This window comes from Loxodonta africana, chromosome 1, assembly GCF_030014295.1.
Source record: "Loxodonta africana isolate mLoxAfr1 chromosome 1, mLoxAfr1.hap2, whole genome shotgun sequence".
Classification (NCBI taxonomy): domain Eukaryota; kingdom Metazoa; phylum Chordata; class Mammalia; order Proboscidea; family Elephantidae; genus Loxodonta; species Loxodonta africana.
The window spans coordinates 2,672,808-2,694,822 of NC_087342.1; the positions used below are offsets into that span (position 1 = coordinate 2,672,808).

General features: G+C 43.4%; 2 protein-coding genes across 6 annotated transcripts in view; one reads left to right on the top strand and one right to left on the bottom strand.

Annotated features, from left to right (window-relative positions):
• NAA50 (N-alpha-acetyltransferase 50, NatE catalytic subunit) overlaps positions 1–12,137 on the bottom strand; it is a 37,975-nt gene extending 25,838 nt beyond the window's left edge. Inside the window, exon 1 of one of the 3 annotated variants that reach the window (XM_064281161.1) lies at positions 11,998–12,137. In XM_064281161.1, the coding sequence (XP_064137231.1) occupies positions 11,998–12,005 (8 nt within the window). In that variant the 5' untranslated portion in view covers positions 12,006–12,137. Of the gene's footprint in view, positions 1–10,100; positions 11,027–11,997 lie in introns of those variants that run through there. The other 2 variants (XM_064281101.1, XM_064281043.1) reach the window with 2 other exon arrangements.
• An 894-nt stretch (positions 12,138–13,031) lies between these two features.
• ATP6V1A (ATPase H+ transporting V1 subunit A) overlaps positions 13,032–22,015 on the top strand; it is a 71,515-nt gene continuing 62,531 nt past the window's right edge. For all 3 annotated transcript variants that reach the window (XR_010321303.1, XM_064281251.1, XM_064281325.1), the window contains exon 1: positions 13,032–13,161. The gene's annotated coding sequence lies outside the window, so the exon portion shown is untranslated. The remainder of the gene's footprint in view (positions 13,162–22,015) is intronic.

Consider the following 22,015-nt stretch of genomic DNA (forward strand, 5'->3'; position numbering starts at 1 on the left):
ACTCTTATCTCTCGCTGCTGTTATAATTGTCTCTTTATCTTTGGTTTTGGCAAGGTTGATTATAATATGTCTTGGTGACTTTCTTTTAGGATCTATGCTATGTGGCGTTCAATGAGCATCTCGGATAGATACCTTCTCATCTTTCACAATATCAGGGAAGTTTTCTACCAACAAATCTTCAACAATTTCCTCTGTATTTTCTGTTATTCCTACCTGTTCTAGTACTCCAATCACTCGTAGGTTATTTCTCTTGATAGAGTCCCACATGATTCTTAAGGTTTCTTCATTTTTTTAATCCTTTTATCTGATTTTTCTTCAAATACATTAGTGCCAAGTAATTTATCTTTGAGTTCAGAAATTCTAGCTTCTACTTGCTCAATTCTGCTCCTCTTTCTATTGAGTTATCTAATTAGGTAATTTTATTGTTAATCTTCTGAATTTCTGATTGCTGTCTATCTATGGATTTTTCCAGCTTATTAAACTTTTGATTAAGTTCCTTAATAATCTTTGTAATTTCTTCAATTGCTTTATCTGTGTGTTTCTTGGTTTGTTCTGCGTATTGCCTCATTTCCCTCCTGATGTCTTGAAGGGTTCTGTATATTAAACTTTTGTATTCTGCATCTGGTAATTCCAGGAATGCACTTTCATCTAGAAGATCCCTGGATTCTTTGTTTTGAGAGCCTGTTGAGGTGATCATGATCTGTTTCTTTATATGACTTGATATTGACTGTTGTCTCCAAGCCATCTATAAGTTATTGTATTAGTTTATGCTTGCTTACTGTGTCGTAGCTGCTTGCTTTGTTTTGTTTTGGTATACCCCTATGGGTTGCTTGAGTGAGCTAGCTTGATTATTTTCGCCTTTGGAGCTCTGGTGTCCTGTCCCCAGAAAGCTAGAGCTGTTATGTGGTATATCAGTCTAGGAGTCCATTCAGTTTTCTTGTATGAATTCAGCTCAGGTTTCCAGGGAGCTGATATCAAGTGTGTGGTACAGGCTCTGTCCTACAGTCTTAGAGGGGGAGGTGTGATTGGCATATATACCGGTATCTCATTGCAGCAGGGGGTCACACTGTGAACAAGGCAGGGGGCTGAGAACAGACCCCCAAGTGTCTCTGAGGAAAATGCATTTCTGTTCCCTAGAGAGTGCTGGTGGGTGGGTTCTGCAGAGGGACCATGGGCACCCAAAGTTTTTGGTTGTAAGGACTGGGAGGTGCCAGTTATCTTTGGACCCCTGTTGCGAGTGACTGGGTGACCTGAGTGGAGCTACCAGTTCTCAGGTCCTGATGTGGGTAGATGAGGATCTTGTTTAATAGGCAAAGCAATGTCAAACGTCAAACACCCACCTCTCCACTGCACAGCTGAAATGGTTGGTGTTTGCCGACAAGGACCTATTCTCCCGAAATAGGCCCACACAGGTCCATGCAGAAGGGAAAGGTGCTCAAGGTCCATGGATGATTTATGCCTGGACAGGAGCCACATCTGTCCTGAACTCCCCCAGTTAGTGGAGCTAGCAAATTATCTTTTCCCCCAGTTGCAAATTTTTTCCTTCCCCAAGGCCGGGAGGATGGCTCTAGGTGCTCGCCAGGGTCTATCTTAGGCCCAGGGATTCAGCTGCTGAAGTCCGCTTGGGGGTGGGGGTGGGGGGCACGGTAAAATATTCACAAGTACTTAGCTTTTGCCAAGAGCGCCGTTCTCAGGTTCTGGAGGTGTGAGTGGGCTGCGTGGCTGGCTGCTTCTCCCTGAAGAAACTGCGCCCGAACGCTAGCACCAGCCCGCCGCCGCTGCCGCTGCTCTGGGAATGGGGCTTGAGGGCTCCCCACAATTCAGGTCCAGTAACTCCTCCCCGCATCTGAAGGGCCTCTTCCTCCCTCGTCCGTCTCTTCGTTGTCTAAGCTTGCCTTTGATGCTCAGGGCTCCCTGCTTGTCACAAATACACTCATTTCACTTGTTTTTTTGGGTCTTTGTTGTAAGGAGGGCTCGATGGAAGCGTCTGTCTATTCCACTATCTTGGCTCCGCCTCCTTGCAGTCTGGGAATTCTTAACTGATGTGTAACATTAAAGGTATGTTTGCATAAAATTTTAGCATGAATCAAAGTATGACCACGGTCCTTTGGTAAAAATATTTCAAGGGGCTTAGTGAGTTGGTAGTTTTCCTTAGCTAGCAGTAATCTGGTTCTAAACTCTTGACATCAAGTAAATTATATGAAAGGGTGATTGCTTTAAAGCATAAGTCCCTTCAACCTAAAAGTAAACCCCCTCAGAATTTATCAAAGCACAGCGTAAACCCTAACTGCTGACAAGGCCTTAAGGTGTATCACCCCAGCGAACTTTACATCTCACTTGAACTGTGACACTGCTGGCGCCCTTCCAACACACAACGCTGCTGTAGTACTATAAGCATTTGTCTGCATGCCTTACGCTTCCTTTACTAAATAGCAAGGCTCAGGGCAGGACCTCGAATACTTAAAGAAACTGCTAAATTAGTTTTTATTAAGTCTAAGAATGTCTAGGCTCTTCATTTAGTAACTGATGGGTTCCCCCTCATCTCATGGAGAGACAAGAGCAGTGTTTCTCAATTTCAGTACTGCTGCCATGACAGTCGGGATAATTCCTTGTTGTGTGGGCTGACCTGTGCACTGTAGGATGTTTAGCAGTGTTCCCACCCTCTATCCACTAGAGGCCAGTAGCACTCCTTGTGCAGGTGACAACCAAATATGTCCCCAGACATTACCAAACACTGACCGTGGGGGGATTTGCCCCAGTTGAGAGTCACTGTTTTAGGGGTTTAGCAGGCATCTCCCCAAGCTGTGTGACCACAAGTATCAGGGGTGCAAAAACGTCACCAAGTACTAGAAGTGTAAAATACACACACAGACACAATCTACACAAAATTATAACCTGAGAGGAATCAAATTATTCCTCGGGGATATTTTCCATGCTGATCTGCACGTTGAATTAAGAGAGGTGGTGCAGTGGTTCAGTTCAAATCCACCAGGCAGTCCTTGGAAACTCTATGGGGCAGTCCTACTCTGTCCTACAGGGTCCCTATGAGTCGGAATCGACTTGAAGGCAGTGGGTTTGGTTTTTTTTTTTCTTCCCACCTATGGTCTTTAGTTTACTAAGATGGATATTATCACTTCCAAATCTCTGAATCCAAATCCACCTGCTTACTGGTGATCCCCACAGGTATCTCAAATTCAAAAGTCCAAAACTAAACACATTTTCCATAGGAATCAGCAACCCACTTCTACTCCCTATGAATAAATAGCCCCATCATTCACCCAATACAGAAATTTAAGATTAATTTTATATGTACTCTTATGTTCCATTTTAATCCCTGTTAACTCTGCTCCCCCAAATATATTTTTAACCTATTCCTATACCTTTCAGCACTGTAGTTTAAGCCATCATTTCAGTTTCAATTCCAATAGGCTTATAAGGAGAAACAGAACTACAGCCAAGGAGACAAATTCACCACAATGCAGTCAGATTAATCTTTTTAAAACACAAGCTTGACCGTTTCTGTGCTTAAAATCTTTAAACAGTTACACATGATGCATGTAAAGCACTTCATGACATAGCTGTGGTCACTGGTCTAGCCTTTTCTCTCCTCTGCCACCTATCTGTTCCCCACTGTTTTTTAGCCATATAAAACTATTCAAATAATCCCAGAAGCCACCAACCCCTTTTTTCTCCTTGGCTCACTTCTGTCCCTATTTTTCCAACAGCAGATACAGATACCACACCCTCCTTACAGACATATCGTGAGGATGAAAGAAGAATCTACTGACCGGCCCACAGCAAACACTCAGTAAGAACAGTCAGAGAAGTTTCTACGGAGGGTGGAATCTGAAGTGGGCCATGGGGATCAAAAGGATTAAGTATTCCAACTGAGCATGTATTTGGTAGCTATATTATAAAAAAAAAGTGTCCTGTCGGGGAGGAGTGAGAAGAGCAGGTGTTCAGATGCAGGTAGACGACCAAAACGAACAGTTTAAAAGAACAATTCAAATACGACTCAAAAGTTATGCTTGTTTCTTGGCATCACAGAAAGTTACAGCTGACAGAGACCAGGAACGACAAACATGTACCACACAAGCCACAGTTGTCACAATAGGTATCAACAATCACAGCGACACCCCCCCCCGCCCCTTTTTTGGGCAATCTGAGAATTCATCAAAACACTGCCACATGAGTTAGAATCTTTGGCCTTTCCTGCTCAGGTTCAAGTCATTCCCTTAAAGACAAAGAAACCAGGGCCTGCGGGTCAAGACACACTCATCGGTAACCCCAATTAGTGGAAAGATGAACTAAAAAAAGTGACTGCTTTTAATTCAATGTTCTTTGCATTATAATAAGTCTCCTTTATTAAGCTAAATTATACGTGATAAGCTACATAGCCTAGACCAATCGCTAAAAAGGGACACCATGTCCGGTAGAGGGTCAGCGAAAACAAGGGAAACCCTCAATGACACGGAGTGACACAACTCCCACAACGATGGACTCAAACATAGCAATGATCATGAAGATGTCAGAGGACTGGTAACATTTTGTTCTGTCATTCATAAGGTCACCTTGAGTGGGAGCCAACTCAAAAGGCAACTAACAACAACAATAAAGACTCCATAGAAAAGGAAAAAACCTGAAATATTCATTTAAATATATCATATGTTTATTTTTTTGGAATGAGAAATGTTTAAATGCTCCTAAGTACAAAATATTTCCCTTGGCTACCCTCGTTTATAAGCTCCACCTGTGAAGACTTTTCTTTCCAATGATCTGGGTCTTCAACTATTATCGCTCTGACAATAAATACTAACATGAATGTTTGAACCCCATTTTCTAAAGAACATTATCTTGGACTGTTCTGTAATTTGAAGCTAAGGCAATCAATAGCCCGATTAAAAACTGTACAAATTACACAAATAGGAATATCACAAAGATACACAGATGGACAATAAAAGTGAACGTGTCAACTTCACTATATAATCGGGGGGGGGAGGGGAAGGAAAGAAATGCCACTTTCATCTAATCAGCGAAGTAAAACTGGAATTAAGGATATATGTGAACATATACTAGATGCTGCAAAAAGTTCGTGCTAGACTGATAACCTAAAGGCTGGCAGTCCAAATCTGCCCAGTGGTACTGCAGAAGATAGTCCTGGCAATCCCCTTCCATTAAGATCACAGCCAAGAAAACCCTGTGGAGCAGCGTACTCTGTAACGCGTGGCGTCGCCTCGAGTCAGCATCAGCTTGACAGCAACTGACAACTCAAAACTCACTTGGTTCAATGCATGGGTCTCCTCCCAGACCCACTGCAGCTTATTACCACTTCGGCTGCAATGGCAATCCCGTCCTCATTAAGTAAAGGCTGTGGGTCAAGGGCCTACCCTCCCCACCCACTCCTGGAGAATATTTTTATACCCAGCAGCACAAATTGCTATGATCAAGTGATAACAAACACCAGAGTTTTAAAAATGCAGGTGTCTTTCAATCCAAAAAATTCATTTCTAGGGAATTATTCAAAAGAAATAATTAAGGATGCATGTCAAGAATTTTCACGAACAAGCATTCATTACACCTACACTGCAGGTTGACTGCTTAAAAAACAGCGTCAGCAATGATGGGGCCAGGATATAAATTTCCCTAGCCCAGGAAAGCAAACACGTACGTCCAATGCTCCCTTCCCCAGCCATGGCAGTGATCAGAACTGCCCCACAGGGTTTCCAAGGCTGTAAATCTTTATGGAAGCGGACTGTTACATGTTTCTCCCACGGAGTTGCTGGTGGGTTTGAACCACCAAGCTTTTGGTTGGCACTTGAGCTCTTTAACCACTGCGCGCACCAGGGCTCCTGTCACGTATAATTTAAAATTTTCTAGTAGCCACATTAATGAGGTAAACAAACAAAAACAGTGAAATCATTTCAACATGCAATCAAAATAAAATTAATGCAAATTTTATTTTTCTTAAGCTCTTTTATAACAAGTCTTCAAAATCCAACGTGTACCACACTTACAGTGAATCTCATTTCAGATGCTAATTTTCCTCAGAAATATCTGACCTCAGTGGCATCAGCACGGAGGTGCATACTGCACCTGGTGACATCAGAGTGGGTGACACCAAACTGACTGTTGGTAACAATTTTTGTGCAGTGTTTTGGCAGAAATTTATTTTTTATTAAAAAAAAAAAAAAAAGTTTTTTGTAAGCCCAGCTTACCTGAATCAATACAACAAGGATAAACCCTATGTTCGTTCACTTTTTGAACCTTCTAACGTACTCCGCCAGAGCTGTCACTATTACCCAATTACAGTGATGCTTCAAATCGCCGTTTCACCTGCACCTGCTAGAGGCATGTTTTTGTTTTCATTGCTGTTGGTGTTTTATAGTTGCTGATTTTGTCAAATTTTCTGGAGTTTAGCTACAATATTCTGGTAATTAGTATTTGTGAACCTGTATCAATAACTTTTTTTTTTTTAAAGAAAAGTTATTGAAGGAAAAAGAGTGATATATGAGAATTACGAGTAACATCTGTACAACACACATTACTAAGCATTTTGTTTGGTTTGGTACAAGACGATGGGTGGGGGGAGTTGACACCATGAGTTACCGCACCAGGTGACACCAACCCCAGTTGATGACACTGACTTATATTTACATTTCATAAAATTTACAGTTGAAATTAATTAAAATTTAAAATTCAGTTCTTCTGTTGCATAAGCCACCCTGCTATTGTTCATTCCACAGCCCCTTGTGGCTAATCACTACTGCATTGGCCAGCACAGGTCTAACACTTTGCCAATAAATTAGGCACTGAATGAATGTAAACAGGAGATAATGAAAGGGAAAAGATAAAGGGAATGAGGACTGGGTAATTACATAATTTTACAGCTACTAAAACTATAATCCATAGAATTCTCATTTCCATGATGGAAAGGAAGTTTCTACAGGTTACTACTGGTATACTAATAACCGATATTACCATTGGTCATTATGGGGCTAAAAAAGTTGAAGGACCATCATCTGAATAATTCACAAAGCGTGTATTTTCAAATGGCACAAAGCTAGATGCTCTCGCTAATAATGGAAGAGAAATGAGGGGTCAGAAGGGTTTTCACAGGCCAAAAAAGAGAATGTAGCAAAATGAAATTTAATATAGACATGAGTTTGGTCAGACAAAAGCACTGACTTTGGAAAATAACGCTTTACAGAGTAAGCACGCATGAGATTTCAGTTGATGATACAGTTAGTAGACAGCAAAATTAATCCGACCATAAATTGCAGTAACAGAACTGCACTATTTAGAATAATGAGGGCAGTAGTTCCATCTTCCCAGTCTACTGATCACATCTAGAGTAATATTGACGTAAGAGCAGCAGGGATGTTCGAAATCATAATAAACAGGGACTACATCTTGAAATGATAGATGAATGCTTGGACTACTGGTTGACCTTCTAAAAGTCTCTTCTAACTCAGAAGATTTTTGTCCAGGACTTCACCAAGAGTTGGACACAATCTTGGGAAGGTGGAAAAAACGAGACATCGCTGACAGTAACAGTCCGTTGTCACCAATGCACACATACATTCCTAACGGATATAATTTCTCAAATGTACAATGATCCTAGTTACTGATAGATGCAAACATCTCACCCTCTTATGCTTTACAGGTAGGTGTCCTTGATCCTTTACGTACTTAAGTATTTTATTTTCAGTTACTTTTGCTTTACTTCTCCTTTAAATTAGGGCATTACACTGATTAAAAAAAAAAAACGGTGGTACGGATAGGTTATACTGTATACGAATTTGTCTCAACATTACAAAGCGTTTGCTAAAATCCACTATTGCAACCAGCATCCCACAAGTTACTGGTTTCACAGGAGGAGCATGAATCATGGTTTCCAAAGACTGCCAAGTCCTACTTCACCCTGTTTATTTTGCTGACAAAAACAGCAATAAAATCTTATTTAAAACAAACTTATTTCATTGAAATATAAGATACAGATAAGAAAGAATACAAGTCTTGTGGACAGCTTGGTTTTTCAACATATGATGACACCTCTGTATTCAACACCCAGATAAAGAAAGCATGCTTCCAGCACCTCAGAAGGCTCTTACGTTTCCCTTCCAGTACATATGCTCTCAAAGGTAACTGTCAATTCTAAATTCTTCAACATGGTTTCTCACAGCAGGTTCTTAAAACATAATTTTATTTTCTAGTAGCATTTGGTCAGAATAATTCCTTTTAATATTTCAGTTAGTAAACTACAGTGTTCCACATACTATACTTATACTGCTATCTCCCATCTTTACTTTGGCCACATGTATTCGTATCTCGTTAAAGACATTTCTATTAGAACTAACGTAGGCCTCTTTACTACAATTGAGGAGCAAACACATTCGGTCCTGTTTTCTACTATGCTGACTAATTACATTGCCACTTCAGTCATGGCTGTCTGTGACATACCTCCTTGCCTGAGTTTCGCCTCCTCTAGAGAAGAGCAACATACGAAAAATAATCAGCTTGCCATCCACAAACTCAAGCTACAGTGTCCTCTGTTCATAAAAACAGTCGACCTCACTAGGAGGTCACGGAGCAACAGTGTTGTAATACATCTCCAACTCTAGACCTTTAAATACATGCCATAATCAGTAACTAGAACAGAGAACAACTACACAGGTATGCTATCAATAATGAAGATTAAGTACAAATACGAACAAAAATGACATAAAACAGTAAGTTATAAGTTTCAAAACGATAAGTATGCAATATACAACAATGTAAAATGTTTACTAGTAAACAGGTTTAGAGTTGGAAGTCCTGCATTGTTCAGTTAGCTTATTACGGTTCAGGTAGGTTAATATACAACAAAGACACTTAGCATATGAAATCTCACACAAAAACCATATAATGATGACCACCGTTTGATTTCACAGGTCTTTCCAAAGTCAACAGTCAGGACTGTAACAATAACTGCATTGTGCTTTCTGATATAAGTCTCTGAACTCAAGTGCCATAAAATCTTTTTGACAATGTATACTGTCTTCATTGGACTGTATGGACAGACTTAGAAGCAAAAAATAAAAAGTCTCATCTTATCTAGGAGTTAGTTCATCTGGGACTATTTCTAGAAAATCACCTCAAAATTTACAGTTGAAGACACAATTCATGTTCCTCATTCATAAAAACAAGCAACCTCAATACAAAAGTCTCCTAACAGATCTCAAACTCTAGGACGTAAAAAGCCTAGGAACTGGGCTTAAGGACTCTCCACGTCAAGTAGAGCTTCTGTCCTGAGGTACAGGATTCAGTGACTGTGAGTTTCCTCTAAATTTGGCCAGTTACTCGTTTTGGGGGATCTGGCCCATCAGACTAGCAGGCTCTTACACCTAAGTATCCGTTTTAAATAACAGAACAATTGCTTTGCAGGTATATTAATTGAAAATAGAATATGAATAATACTGTTTCGTCCCATCTATTGCCAAGTTAAAACCCAAAAACCCAGTGCCGTCGAGTTGATTCCATTGCCAAGTTAGGTATCAAAAATAATGTTATACCCTAGCGAGTCTGAGATAGAGCAAAGAATTTGTATCTAAACATTCAGAATGACTTCTTAGAGTCCTCCTTTTACTAATCTGTGGCAGTCTCACGCTGGGAACTCTCTGGCCCCATTTTAATTAACAGAAGATAAATATGTCTGGCAATGAGAATACAAAAACGAATGAGAGCACCCACACTCAAAATGCCCAGTTTACTAAGAAAAACAAATTCTCCCAACGTTATCGTGGATCATACATAAAACAGCCTAACTTCGTAGATCATGATTCAAGGGCAGCCAACATTTCCTATGCCCCTCAATTAGTTTCCCGATTAGAACTCTTTACCACGGTGTGTGAGAGACAGGTACCCCTTGCTTTTCAAAAGTTTGCTTTACGCCACTTTGCTTTTATGAAAGACCTTACTTAGCACCTGTCTTCATTCACTTAATGAAATGTGAAGACATTTTCACTTTTCCAAAAAAAGGCGAAAAGCAGAAGCAGCGTTCTAAGTTTGTCTTGCACTGCCCAGCCACATCCAATGGAATGCCTGGTGCGGTATAAACGTACCATTCACAGCGAGATCCCATCCTCGGCTTGCCGCTTGTGCATTTCTCTCTAAGTGTAGGGCACATCCTTCCACACGTGCGGTTAGTACAAATCCAGCTCTTCTGGGGGATCTGAACCCCAGCCCTTCAACCCAGCCCCGTGTGCCATTGCTAGCTAGGATTAAGAGGGCTCCCATCACCAGCACCATCTCAGCCTTCCAGGGTGCTTGCTGTCTTCCCAGTCTGGTATACACGTCACTTCTGCTGTATACAGGCTGTGGATTTATTTATCACATCATTCCCGCTTTACTGCGTGTTACTGCCATTTTAGATTCTACATGTTACTAGGTACGATCTGGTAGGTTATTCTTTGGGTCTGGGAACGCTCAAAAACTTTTTCTCCATAAATTAATGAGAACTGCTCCTTTGCTTTATGCCTTTTCGGCTTATGAAAAGTTTCCTGGGAATGCTCCCCTTCTCGAGAGCTGGAAAACCTGTAATGCAGGGCCTGTGACAATTTCTTCATGATGTCCAAGCTTTAAAGATTTTATACGAGATTCCTTAGAAGACAGACATTTACAGTCATTCCTCCAACGACTACTGAACAGTCTGAAAAGCTCCACTAATGCAAAACACATTACGATTCTTTCACTGATTTGCTCCAAGAAAAAATAAACTCAGGCATCCCGGGAAGCTTTTCACACTTACAAACTTCCCTTTCTTCCTCTGAGGAGGGTAGAGAGGGCCAGCTCCGAAACAGCGAATCTAGACCACGTTTCCAAACAAGCACACTATTATGCAATTGGTATTTTTTAACAGCATAAAACTTAATGGAGGAGACATTTTATCCAACGAGAGAAAGTGGGGAACCAAAATAACCCTGAGTTTTATCTGGGAGAGAAAAACTGTAGAAGGACAGGAACGGAAAACACATCACCTTGGCCAACCACCTGAAGAGCGCACCATAACCCAGGACCCCCCCTCCCCCGCAGAGGCCAAAGTGAACTCCTGAAGCAACAGCCCAGGACCCCCCCAGCGGGGGCCACAGTGAACCCCCAGCAGAGACCACAGTGAACGCCTGAAGGAACCCAGGACCCCACCCCGCACGGCCCACAGCGAACTCCTGAAGCAACAGCCCAGGACCCCCCTCCCAAGCAGGGGCCACAGTGAACTCCTGAAGCAACAGCCCAGGACCCCCCCGCCAAGCAGGGGCCACAGTGAACCCCCAGCAGGGACCACAGTGAACTCCTGAAGGAACAACCCAGAACCCCCCCACAGCAGGGGCCACAGTGAACTCCTGAAGCCACAGCCCAGGACCCCCCCCCCAGCAGGGGCCACAGTGAACTCCTGAAGCAACAGCCCAGGACCCCCCCCAGCAGGGGCCACAGTGAACCCCCAGCAGGGACCGCAGTGGACTCCTGAAGCCACAGCCCCACCTGCTGGCCAACCCCGCTTCCTGAAGCACCTCTGCACCCCAAGTCTGCCCGGCTTGCGCGCCTCCCCCGCCTCCCCTCGCGCTGACCCAACCCAAATCCAGTTGAGTCACCAGGTCTTCATTCTCGCCTCCACGCTTCTTACTCCCATGCCCCTCCCTCCAGAAGGTTCTGCGCGCCTCTCAGGTGCGGATAAACGCACGAGGTGTCCGGGACCAGCCCGGATACGGAGGACGATCCACCAGCCACCTAGATCGGCGCGTCCGGCCCAGCCCGGCGGCTCGGCAGTCCGCTCCGGGTGAGGGGGCCGCGGCGCCCCACGACCCCTTCTCCCTGCTGCCCCCCCAAGCCACACTCGTCCTCCGGGCCGAGGGCCTGGGCCCCCGCGGCTTCCCCCGCCGACTCTCAAGCCCGCCAACACGGAGAACCTTGCCTCCGCCCCCCGGCGGCGCCCCGAGGCCCGGCCTCCGCCGCTACCTTCCTCACCCTTTCATCTTCCCCGCCTGCTGAGGCCGTCGTTACCGCCGACGCCAACACCGCCGCCGTCGCCGCCGCCCTGAGCTCTCCGCGCCCTCGGCTCGGCCACTCAAGCCCACCAGCCGGCCTCCTCGCCTGAGGCAGGGAGCTGAGCGGGTGACGGAGACCGCGAGAGGCGAGCGCGGCCCTGGGTCTGCCGCCGCCGCCGCGCCGGGGCCGCTGCTCCTCCGCACGTGCACACCGGGCGCTCGGCTCCAGCCCGCCGCCGCCAGCCAGACCCGCCGTCGCGCCGTGACCTTTCACCCCGCCCCTCGGCGCGCAGGCGCGCTCACAGCCCTCGCGCAGGCGCGCTCACCGCCTCGCGCGCAGCCGCACCGCGCGCCGCCGCGCACCCAGAACCCCTCGCGGGCCCTCCATCTTTCGACTGGGCTACGCCTTCTTACGTCATTCTCCCCCGCCCACTCCTTACGCCGCTCTTTGTGGGCTTGGCCTGTAGGCCCGGGCGGTCAAATCCAGATTTTTCCACCTCTCCTTCGCCTCTCCCGCTTCCACAAGCTCGCTCTTCCCCGACCCTGTTCTCAATGGGTAGTCTCCGGAGTGACCTTCAAATGCCCCTGTCTCCTAATGGGATTTTATCAGGCGGTTCTAATAAATGTAAAGAAGTCCGTGGGGAAGCTTAAGTAAATGAGGCGCTTGTAAAACAAGGAAACGTAATTAACAAGCGGCCAGATAACTTGGCATCCACCCAGCACTCTCGTTTCGAAATCACGTGATTGGCTCAAACCTCGCGGCCTGGGATTTTACCGGCGGGCCCCAGAAGGACGGAACTCCATCGCCATTTCCGGTCCCGAGATCGTGGCGTGGACGTCACTTCCTTGGCAATGCCCTTTAACCCGTGCCACCCAGGCTTCCGCCTTTGCACTTACAACACGATATTACTGAAAATTTTTGTTTATTTATTTTTTTTTAATCGCAAGAAAAGTCACATTCAAACAATCTGCAAAAATACAGGCCTCCGAGCTGCGGCGCTCGCGGGTGGGGGCGACGGGGCGGGGCTTGGGTCACGTGACGGGCTAGCCCCGCCCCGCTCTGCAGCTGAAGACTTCCCCTCCCGCAGTGACAGAGCCCGCGGGTCGGTGGTCGGCACTGGTCTGTGCGCCTCGGGCCCGGCAGGTGAGTGGTGACGGGTAACGGGTGACTAGGTGGGAAGGAAGGAGGGAGAAGGGACGCGCGAACGGCGGCCTTCGGTGCCCGGGGCTTTTTTCCGCGCTGTCACCCCTGCTCCGCCAGCTCTCCTGATCCCCTCTGTCCACTGTGGCCGCCCCCACTACCTGGGGTTGCCATGTCCACCTTGCCCGGGGTTGAGGATGAGGGCAGCCTTAGGGTTTCTTATCGGGAGTCCTCGAGGCTGCTGGCACTGGGATTGCTTCAGCCGTTCTTCGGGGTCTGCTGTAGCCGCCGCGGGTCCCAGGACCCAAAACCCAGCATTGGGCGAAGGTCTTGAATCGGCTTTACCCTCAGCTGGCTAAGAGAGGAGGTAGGAGAAGCCCTGGAGGCAGAGGCGTCTCCGGTGAGACCGGCTTGGGAGGGGATGTCACTGGTATGGCTCTCAACTGCGGAGTCACTGAAGACCCTGCCTTTTGAATGTGATTTCTCTGTAATTTTGAGGCTTTTATCTGCCATCCCTGCGGGAGAGGTTCTATAGGTTTTCACGTGCTTTGGGTGGGACTGGAAGGATAAAAGCAAGTTTTGATCTTTCTCTTCTCTGATTTTATGGTGCAGGTAGGGAGGGAGGACGGTTAAAAAAAAAAGATACACTAGTTTCAAAACAGGAGCCCTGGTGGCGCAGTGGTTAAGTGCTCGGCTGTTAACCGAAAGCCCTGCTGCAGCTCAAACCCACCAGCCCCTTACAGGAGCAAGATGTGATATTTAGTCTGCTTCCGTAAAGATGTACAGCCTTGGAAATCCTCCGGGGCGGTTGTACCCTGTCCTGTAGGGTTGCTGTGAGCCGGTATCGACCGGACCGGTAATGGGTAGCCTCAAAAGGAGATGATGGTAATGCGGCAGTCTCAATTGAACGGAGAAGTGTTGAAAGATGGTGTTGCAACGTCGTGGTGTGTAGGAAGCTCACGCCAGCCTATGGGAAATGGTTTCCCTGGAAGGGGAACCTTCCGAAACTGGTGGGGCTGAAAATGGAATATAATTAAACCAAGCTTATTTGACTGTGGACTTAAAGGTAGGAAGGTTAAGTCAAGATGTTGCTGACTGCGTTTTACTTGCCTTTTGACATCTTTCTCTTTTGTCATTTGTCCCTGAAATTCTGTATAATTGCTACTCCTCATCAATTCCTTGACCAGTGTAGTGGTCATTTTAGTGAAGTAACCCTTGTATCCTTTCTTAGCTTTCCCCATTTGTACAACTCGAGGTGACCTGGTCAGGTTTTAATAATGGTATTTTGTGAAAATACAGGAATTGTTTTGCCTAGGTGTTTGCCCAACCAGCGTACTCCCATTTCACATGGAATGTCGTAGGCAATGTTTTGTCCCCAAACACTGTGCTTCAGGGAACAGTGCTTTTCAGTTTGAGGTTAAAAGCCTTTATTTGTCCTGCAAACTCAGAAAGCTCCTTGGTCCTTTTAAATCGACAGGTCTTCGGAAAACTACAAGTTTTAATTTTTTTTAAGTGACAGTGTTTCTTTGTCTGAAAAATCCGTATTCTCAGTTAAATCCGGTAGCTTTCGAACCAATGTAAGTGACTCAAAGGACAGCTGAAAAATGAGGAGGGGCAGAGTCCTCGTGTGGTGGATGTGACTGACCCGATTTTTGTTTTTCTGTAACTTCCAAGTTCTCTGCCATAAACTGGTCTTATTTTGTTAAGAGCAACAAAAACTTAATTAAAATTTTTGAATAATAGCAATTTCATAAAATGTTGTTAGAGTAAGTTCAGAATAGAAAAGCGCCTTATTAGAAAACATAACCTTGAAGATCTTACTTTTTTCTCCTGGTTAAGGAGCCCTGGTGGTGCAGTGGTTAGGCACTCAGGCTAGCCACCAGCCTGGTTAGCCACCAGGGCTCCTGCATAAAGATGACAGCCCTGCAAACCATACTCTGTCCTGTAGGGTCACAATGAGTCAGAATTTGACTCTATAGCACCAGATTTTCTCCAAGTTATAAAGAAGACCTCTGTTGTCCCTTGGGTATATACAATTCTAGCACTTTGTAGTTGGCACCTGTATTGGACAATAGCATTTGTCTACTGATATGCTTAGGTAGCTGTGCCTGCTGTTTACACTCAATTAATCTCTGTGGTGGTTAGTGGCCATCAAGCCTGTTCTGACTCATGGCGACCCATGCGTGCAGAGTAGAATTGCTCCATAGGGTTTTCAAGGCTGTGACCACTCAGAAGCAGATTGCCAGGGACTCCTAGCCATGCTTGCTACCAGTGTATAGTTTTATCCGTTAATTTCTTGCAGATTGAGACTTCCCTGATCTGTAGAGGACAGAAAAGAATAAAGTGTTACTTTATTGCTCAGGTGACATTCCACCAAGTGAAGAGAATTCCTTAGGTGGTCTGGAAGGTTCAAACCAGTCCTGTCTGGATGAGTCCAAAACGGGAGAGAGAAAATCAGCTAAAACCTTTGAGTACTAGAGGAAGAAAATGTATCAATATGAAAGAGGTTGAATGAGTCTGCAATTTTACTTCACAATTCCCCAAATTTTAGGGAACTTATGAAAGTAATGGAGCCCTAGTGGCACAGTGATTAAGTGCTTGGCTGCTAATCTAAATGTCAGCAGTTCGAACCCACCAGCTACTCAGCAGGAGAAAAGATGTGGCAATCTGCTCCCATAAAGATTATAGCCTTGGAAACCCTATGGGGCAGCTCTACTCTGTCCTGTAGGGTTGTTATGAGTTGGAATCAACTTGACGGCAATAGGTTTCATTTTTTGGTTTTATGAAAGCAGTAATATAAACCACTAAAGAACCTGGGGAGTAGCAGTGGGAATCGGTGAGTAAGTTGTTGCTAAGGTTGAATGTGAAAAAGAGTTTTTGACGTACACAGTTGACGCACACACACAAACATACTAGTCATTTGGAGCTTGGAAGACATTTCTGAGGCTTAGCTTGTGAGTGTTACACACAAATCTTCACGTTCATTAGAAACGGGAATTGTGCTGCAGTCTGACATTAAATGGCACACAGGAGTTTAACAACTCTTGTGGTCTTACTCTGAAGTCTGGAATTTCACTGTCTTTGGGAATTACCACCACCAAGAATGCTGTTCCCACCCCCGTGGGCAGAGCTATTCACTAAGCCCTATAGACTGCTATGTAGTGTTTTCTATTCCTCTATAATAGCTTAACTGGGCCGTTCCTCACTAAACCATAAAGCGCCTAAGTGTTCCATGATAGTGTCTTTACTTTTGTGACTTTAGCACCAGAATGCTAACGTACCTGATCAAAAAAAAAAAAAGAAAAGCTAAACCTGTTGCCCTTGAGTCGATTTTGACTCCTGGTAGGTAACTACTTGTATGTCAGAGGAGAACTGCACTCCATAGGGTTTTCAGCAGCTGGAAGTAAATTGTTAGGCCTTTCCTCTCAATGCGGCTGGGTGGATTTGAACCATGGATCTTTTAGTTAGTAGCCCAGGGCAAACCATTGGCGCCACCCAGGGACCTGACAGGTACTCAGTGAATTGTTCATTGAACGAGTGTTTGAGAGTTGGACAAGGAGATTAAACCATTTTAGCACTTGGCAGATCATAGCTCCTTCTAAGATTGTACAGTAGGTAATTAGCCTTCAAATAAAAATTAGTAATAATGGTCAATCCTCAAATGGACTTTATTCATGCAGTGACGAATTTTCTTGTTTTGACACCATATATGTTTATTAATATAGGTGGTTATCATCCAGGTATGGGAAGGAAGGGAAGAGGACTGAGTTGGACTCAGTGAAGAAAGTGACTCTGAACATGGTACAAGTGTTCTAATACTTGCCTAGAAGATAATCTTCACTCAGCTTTAGTTACAGGTCCTTTTAAGTAAAGTTGGGGGTGAGGCCCTACTTCTCAAGGGTATTGTGAGTTCAAGACAGACCTCTTATAATCTGTGTGAAACTAAGTTCTGTAAGTATAAAGCAACAGAGTGCAGACTTTACCAGAATGGATTTCCCAGCGGGATAGACCTGGATTCAGTTTCTGGCCCTACCACTTATTAGCTATATGATCCTGGACGGTTAGCTTAAGGTTGAGTTTTCTCATGTGTAAAATCTACCCCAGAGGGCCAGTAAATAAGATCATGAATGGAGAATGCTTAGTATATAACTTTGTAAAAAAAAAAAAAAAAAAATTTAACTTTTTACGGTTAGCTTATTTTTTATACTCAATTTCTAAATGAGATTTGAGGCATTCTACACAGTTTGAATGTTGCCTCTTTGAGTGCCAGGTTTGGGGTATGGAGAAGGGAGTAGAATTCAAAATGAGGCTATTGTTTAAAAAAAAAAAGAGCAAGAAAAAATATGCTTCTAGCAAAGATTCTAAAACAGACCTATGAGTAGGAGCTGAGAAAGATCAGTATCAAGTCCCCTATTTTGGCAACTGCCGTGATTTCATATTTTCTATATAAATATTTTCAAAGCTTGTGGTCATTGATGCTGCTGTTGTTAGCAGCCCCTACACATGGCAGCCCCAAGCACAATGAGATCAGACCATGGTGATCCACAGGGTTTTCACTGGCTGATTTTTCAGAAATAGATGGCCAGGCCTTTCTTCCTGGTCTGCCTTAACCTGAAAGCACTATTGAAACCTGTCCAGCATCATAGCAACGTGTAAGCCTCCACCGACAGGAAGGTAGTGGCTGTACTTGAGAAACCTGAGCCCAGTTCTCCGGCACTGAAAGTGAGAATTCTACCACTGAGCCACCCCTGCCCCCATGATCATTAATATGTAGAATCAATTTAAAGAGGCAGCTCTTCTGATCCTAAATTTTTATCCCTACAGTGGATTATAGAAATAAAATTGTACAGACTTCTAGACAAAGGACTTTTGAGTTAATGCTTGTACTATAAATTTACCAATGTTGCCTTTTCTTTGAATTTAAGCCTTTTCATGTTTTATTTTTATCCTCATATGAAATAGGCATAGGAGCATAGAGAATATAATGGACACATGAACCAGAATAAAAATTTTTCCTTCTTAAACTGCTGACACACAAGGCCTAGTATTTCCATGTTGGAAAATATTGGTAAATCAATAACTGAAGTACAGCCGTCAGGAGTTTATGTCTCACCTTAATTCCGAAACAAAAATATATTACTAATTTGTTCTAAGAGAAGATTTTTTTAAAAGATGGTTGAATATTCTCTTTAATGTCAAGTCCCCTATTATAATGAAATAAACTAAGGTCCGTAAGAATGCTTTCCATTTAATCTCTTATTGTAGAGACTTTACGTTTACTGCTTTCTCTTTCTTTTGTGACATGAAGGACTTTGATTTATATAAGTGTATTTTTTACGTATGTAGTACATACGTATTACATATATACTGTACTCATCGTAAGTATGTATATAGACACACATATAGTGTGCGTGTGTGTGCGTAAATAGAATGTACACAAGCAAGCACTGAAACGAAGGTATACCTTCAAAGTAATAGAGCTTTATTTAGTTTTAGTCTTTAAAATTTTATTTTGTTATTGTTGAGAATGTATACAACAAAACTAAAGTGACGTGCGTGGAAAGCATTTTCTTTTTATTTTTTTTATTTTTCGAGTGGTCTGATTTCTGTACTGTTCTGTACCCTTTTTTTATTGTAATTTAGTTGAAGGTTTACAGAACAAACTAGCTTCTCATTAAACAGTGAGTACACACATTGTTTTATGACATTGGTTAACAACCCCACGACATGTCAAACACTCTCCCTTCTCGACCTTGGGTTCCCTTTTACCAGCTTTCCTGTCCCCTCCTGCCTTGTAGTCCTTGCCCCTGGGTTGGTGTCCCGGTTTCATCTCGTTTTGTTTTATGGGATTGTCTAATCTTTGGCTCTGGGTTGGGTTACGTCTCGTTTTGTTTTATGGGATTGTCTAATCTTTGGCTTTTTGTGAGTTAGAATTTTGTCCTACATTTTTCTCCAGCTCTGTCTGGAACCCTGTATTGTGCTCCCTGTCAGAGCACTCAGTGGTGGTGTAAGGGCACCACATAGTTGTGCTGGGCTTAGCCTGGTGGAGACTGTGATAGTTGTGGTCCATTAGTCCTTTGGAATAATCTTTCGCTTGTGTCTTTACTGTTCCTTCTTTTTTTTTTTTTATTGTACTTTAGATAAAGGTTTACAGAACAAAGTAGTTTCTCATTAAACAGTACATATATTGTTTTAAGACATTGGTTAACCGCCCCATGACATGTCAACACTCACCCTTCTCGACCTTGGGTTCCCTGTTAACAGCTTTCTTGTCCCGTCCTGCCTTCTAGCCCTTGCCCCTGGGCTAGGGTGCCTCTTTAGTTTTATTTTATGGGCATGATTAATCTTTGGCTGAAGGGTGAACCTCAGGAGTGACTTCATTACTGAGCTAAAAGGGTGTCTGGGGGTCATACTCTCAGGGTTCTCCAGTCTCTGTCAGCCAAGTAGGTCTGGTCTTTTTTTTTTGAGTTAGAATTTTGTTCTATATTCTTCTCCAGCTCTCTCAAGGACCCCCTGTTATGATCCCTGTTAGGACAGTCAGTGGTGGTAGCTGGGCACCATCTAGTTGTGCTGGACTCAGTCTGGTGGAGGCTGTGGTAGTTGTGGTCCATGAGTCCTTTGGACTAATCTTTCCCTTGTATCTTTAGTTTTCTTCATTTTCCCTTGTTCCCAAAGGGGTAAGACCAGTGCAGTATCTTAGATGGCTGCTCATAGGCTTTTAAGACCCCAGACGCTACTCATCAAAGTAGAATATAGAACATTTTCTTTATAAACTATGCCAGTTGAGCTAGATGTTCCCTGAGACCATGGTCCCCACAGCCCTCAGCCCACTGATTTGGTCCCTCAGGGAGTTTAGATGTGTCTGTGGAGCTTCCAGCATAGTGGTTAAGTGCTACAGCTGCTAGCCAAGGGGTCGGCAGTTCAAATCCGCCAGGCGCTCCTTGGAAACTCTATGGGGCAGTTCTACTCTGTCCTATAGGGTCGCTATGAGTCGGAATCGACTCGACGGCACTGGGTTGGAATGGAGCTTCCATGACGTTGCATTGTACAAGTTGTATAGATCTTTATTTTTACCTGAAACTGTTAAAATCATCTTTAAAATTAGTCTCTGTTGTAAATAAAAATATCTAATTTATTGAAACTCCTTTCTGTGTATGCTGAAACTCCTCTTTCTGTATTGCTTGTTGTTAGCCCTAGTTAATAAATTTCATGACTGTGATGAGCCATTTTTTAAAAATTGATGCTATATCATGTGTTCAGATTTAAATTTAAATAAGAATCACCTTAATTCTTATATCCCTTGATTTTTTTTTTTATTTGTTATTTTTGGTATGACCATTCTGACTAGCTTGCTACAATAAAATTTTAGGTTTTGAATTTTAGTGCTGTCTGTAGGAACTATTCACTTGGTGACAAGCCTTTTAAAATTATGCCTCTAGCATGCCATGTTTTCTTTATAAAAAATATTTAACGTTGATTTCAGTGAAAATAAAATGGGTGGTAGGTGTTATGATGCCGAATGACTCTAGACGTGCTTGAACTATGAAATGGAATCTAACTTTATAAGTTCGTTCTTGGCAATTTCTTAGGTCAATTTTTTAAAAGTGAAATAGAGAAGACTAAAATTGCAAAATGCTCGTAAGCTTGAAGAAAGGGCATGATTAAAAAAACTGTGTGTTTGCAGTGATTGTATATACATGTGGGAAAATTTGGAAGCAAATGCATCAAAAGTATCTCTAGATTAGGCAATTATAGAAAAATGTAGGATTTGTTATTGTGCTTTCTTTATATTTGGGTTTTAAATCGATCGGCATTGCTTTAAACCCATTGCCATCGAGTTGATTCCAGCTCATAGCGACCTTATAGGACATAGTAGAACTGCCCTCTAGAGTTTCCAAAGAGCGCCTGGTGGATTCGGACTGCCCACCCATTGATTAGCAGCTGTAGTAGCACTTAACCACTTACACCACCAGGGTTTCCAGCGACCTTATAGGACAGAGTAAAACTGCCCCATAAGGTTTCCAAGGAGTGGCTGGTGGATTCGAACTGCAGACCTTTTGGTTAACAGCCCTTGGACACCCAGTAAGAAATTATCATTAAAGATGTACGAGAGATGATAGGCATTACCAGATTAGGTTGCAAATTGACATTTTATTTTTTGGTTTGGCTGCTAAGTCCTCTTGGAATGGTTTCTGTCCTGGAGACGTAGTATCTGTCATGAGGATGGGATCTGTCCCCGGACTTTAAGCACGTGACAGAATTTTTTCAGAAAGGTCCACATTTGGATTTCAGTGAGTAAGAAATCTAGATTGCAAGAGTAACTTTCCTTAAGAAAGCTTCAAATAAGAATGTCTTTATAGAAGCAAAATTAATGGCACTTATAATTATTTAATTTCTGATTCCAGTTCAAGAGTCTGAAATTAATACTTCAAAGCCATGATAGAACACGGCGACTGCTTTAGAGTTGGGTTTGTCACGTGTTTACAGCAGCTGTATTTGTTTCTCACGTTGGTATTTTTTGGTTTTCTCTTTAAGAGCCAATTTTCTTTTTAATTTTCTGGCATATATGTTATTTGTTGTAAGCTGTACAAATTCTTTTTGAAAAGGGTTGGGGTATATGGAAATAAAAAGTAATCTTGAAGTAGTATTGGGAGGCAACATAGCAAGAAAGTGAAGGGCAAGAAGGCTGGAGGTAGACTGTCTAGGTCAAATTCTGACTGTGCCACTTCCTAGCCACGTGACTTTAGGAAAATGACCTTTGTCTTTCTATGTTGCATTTTCCTCAGCTCTAAAATATAGTGTTTGGAATAATAACTGGCAGCATAGCAAGAGCTATATAAATACTTGTCATTGTTAA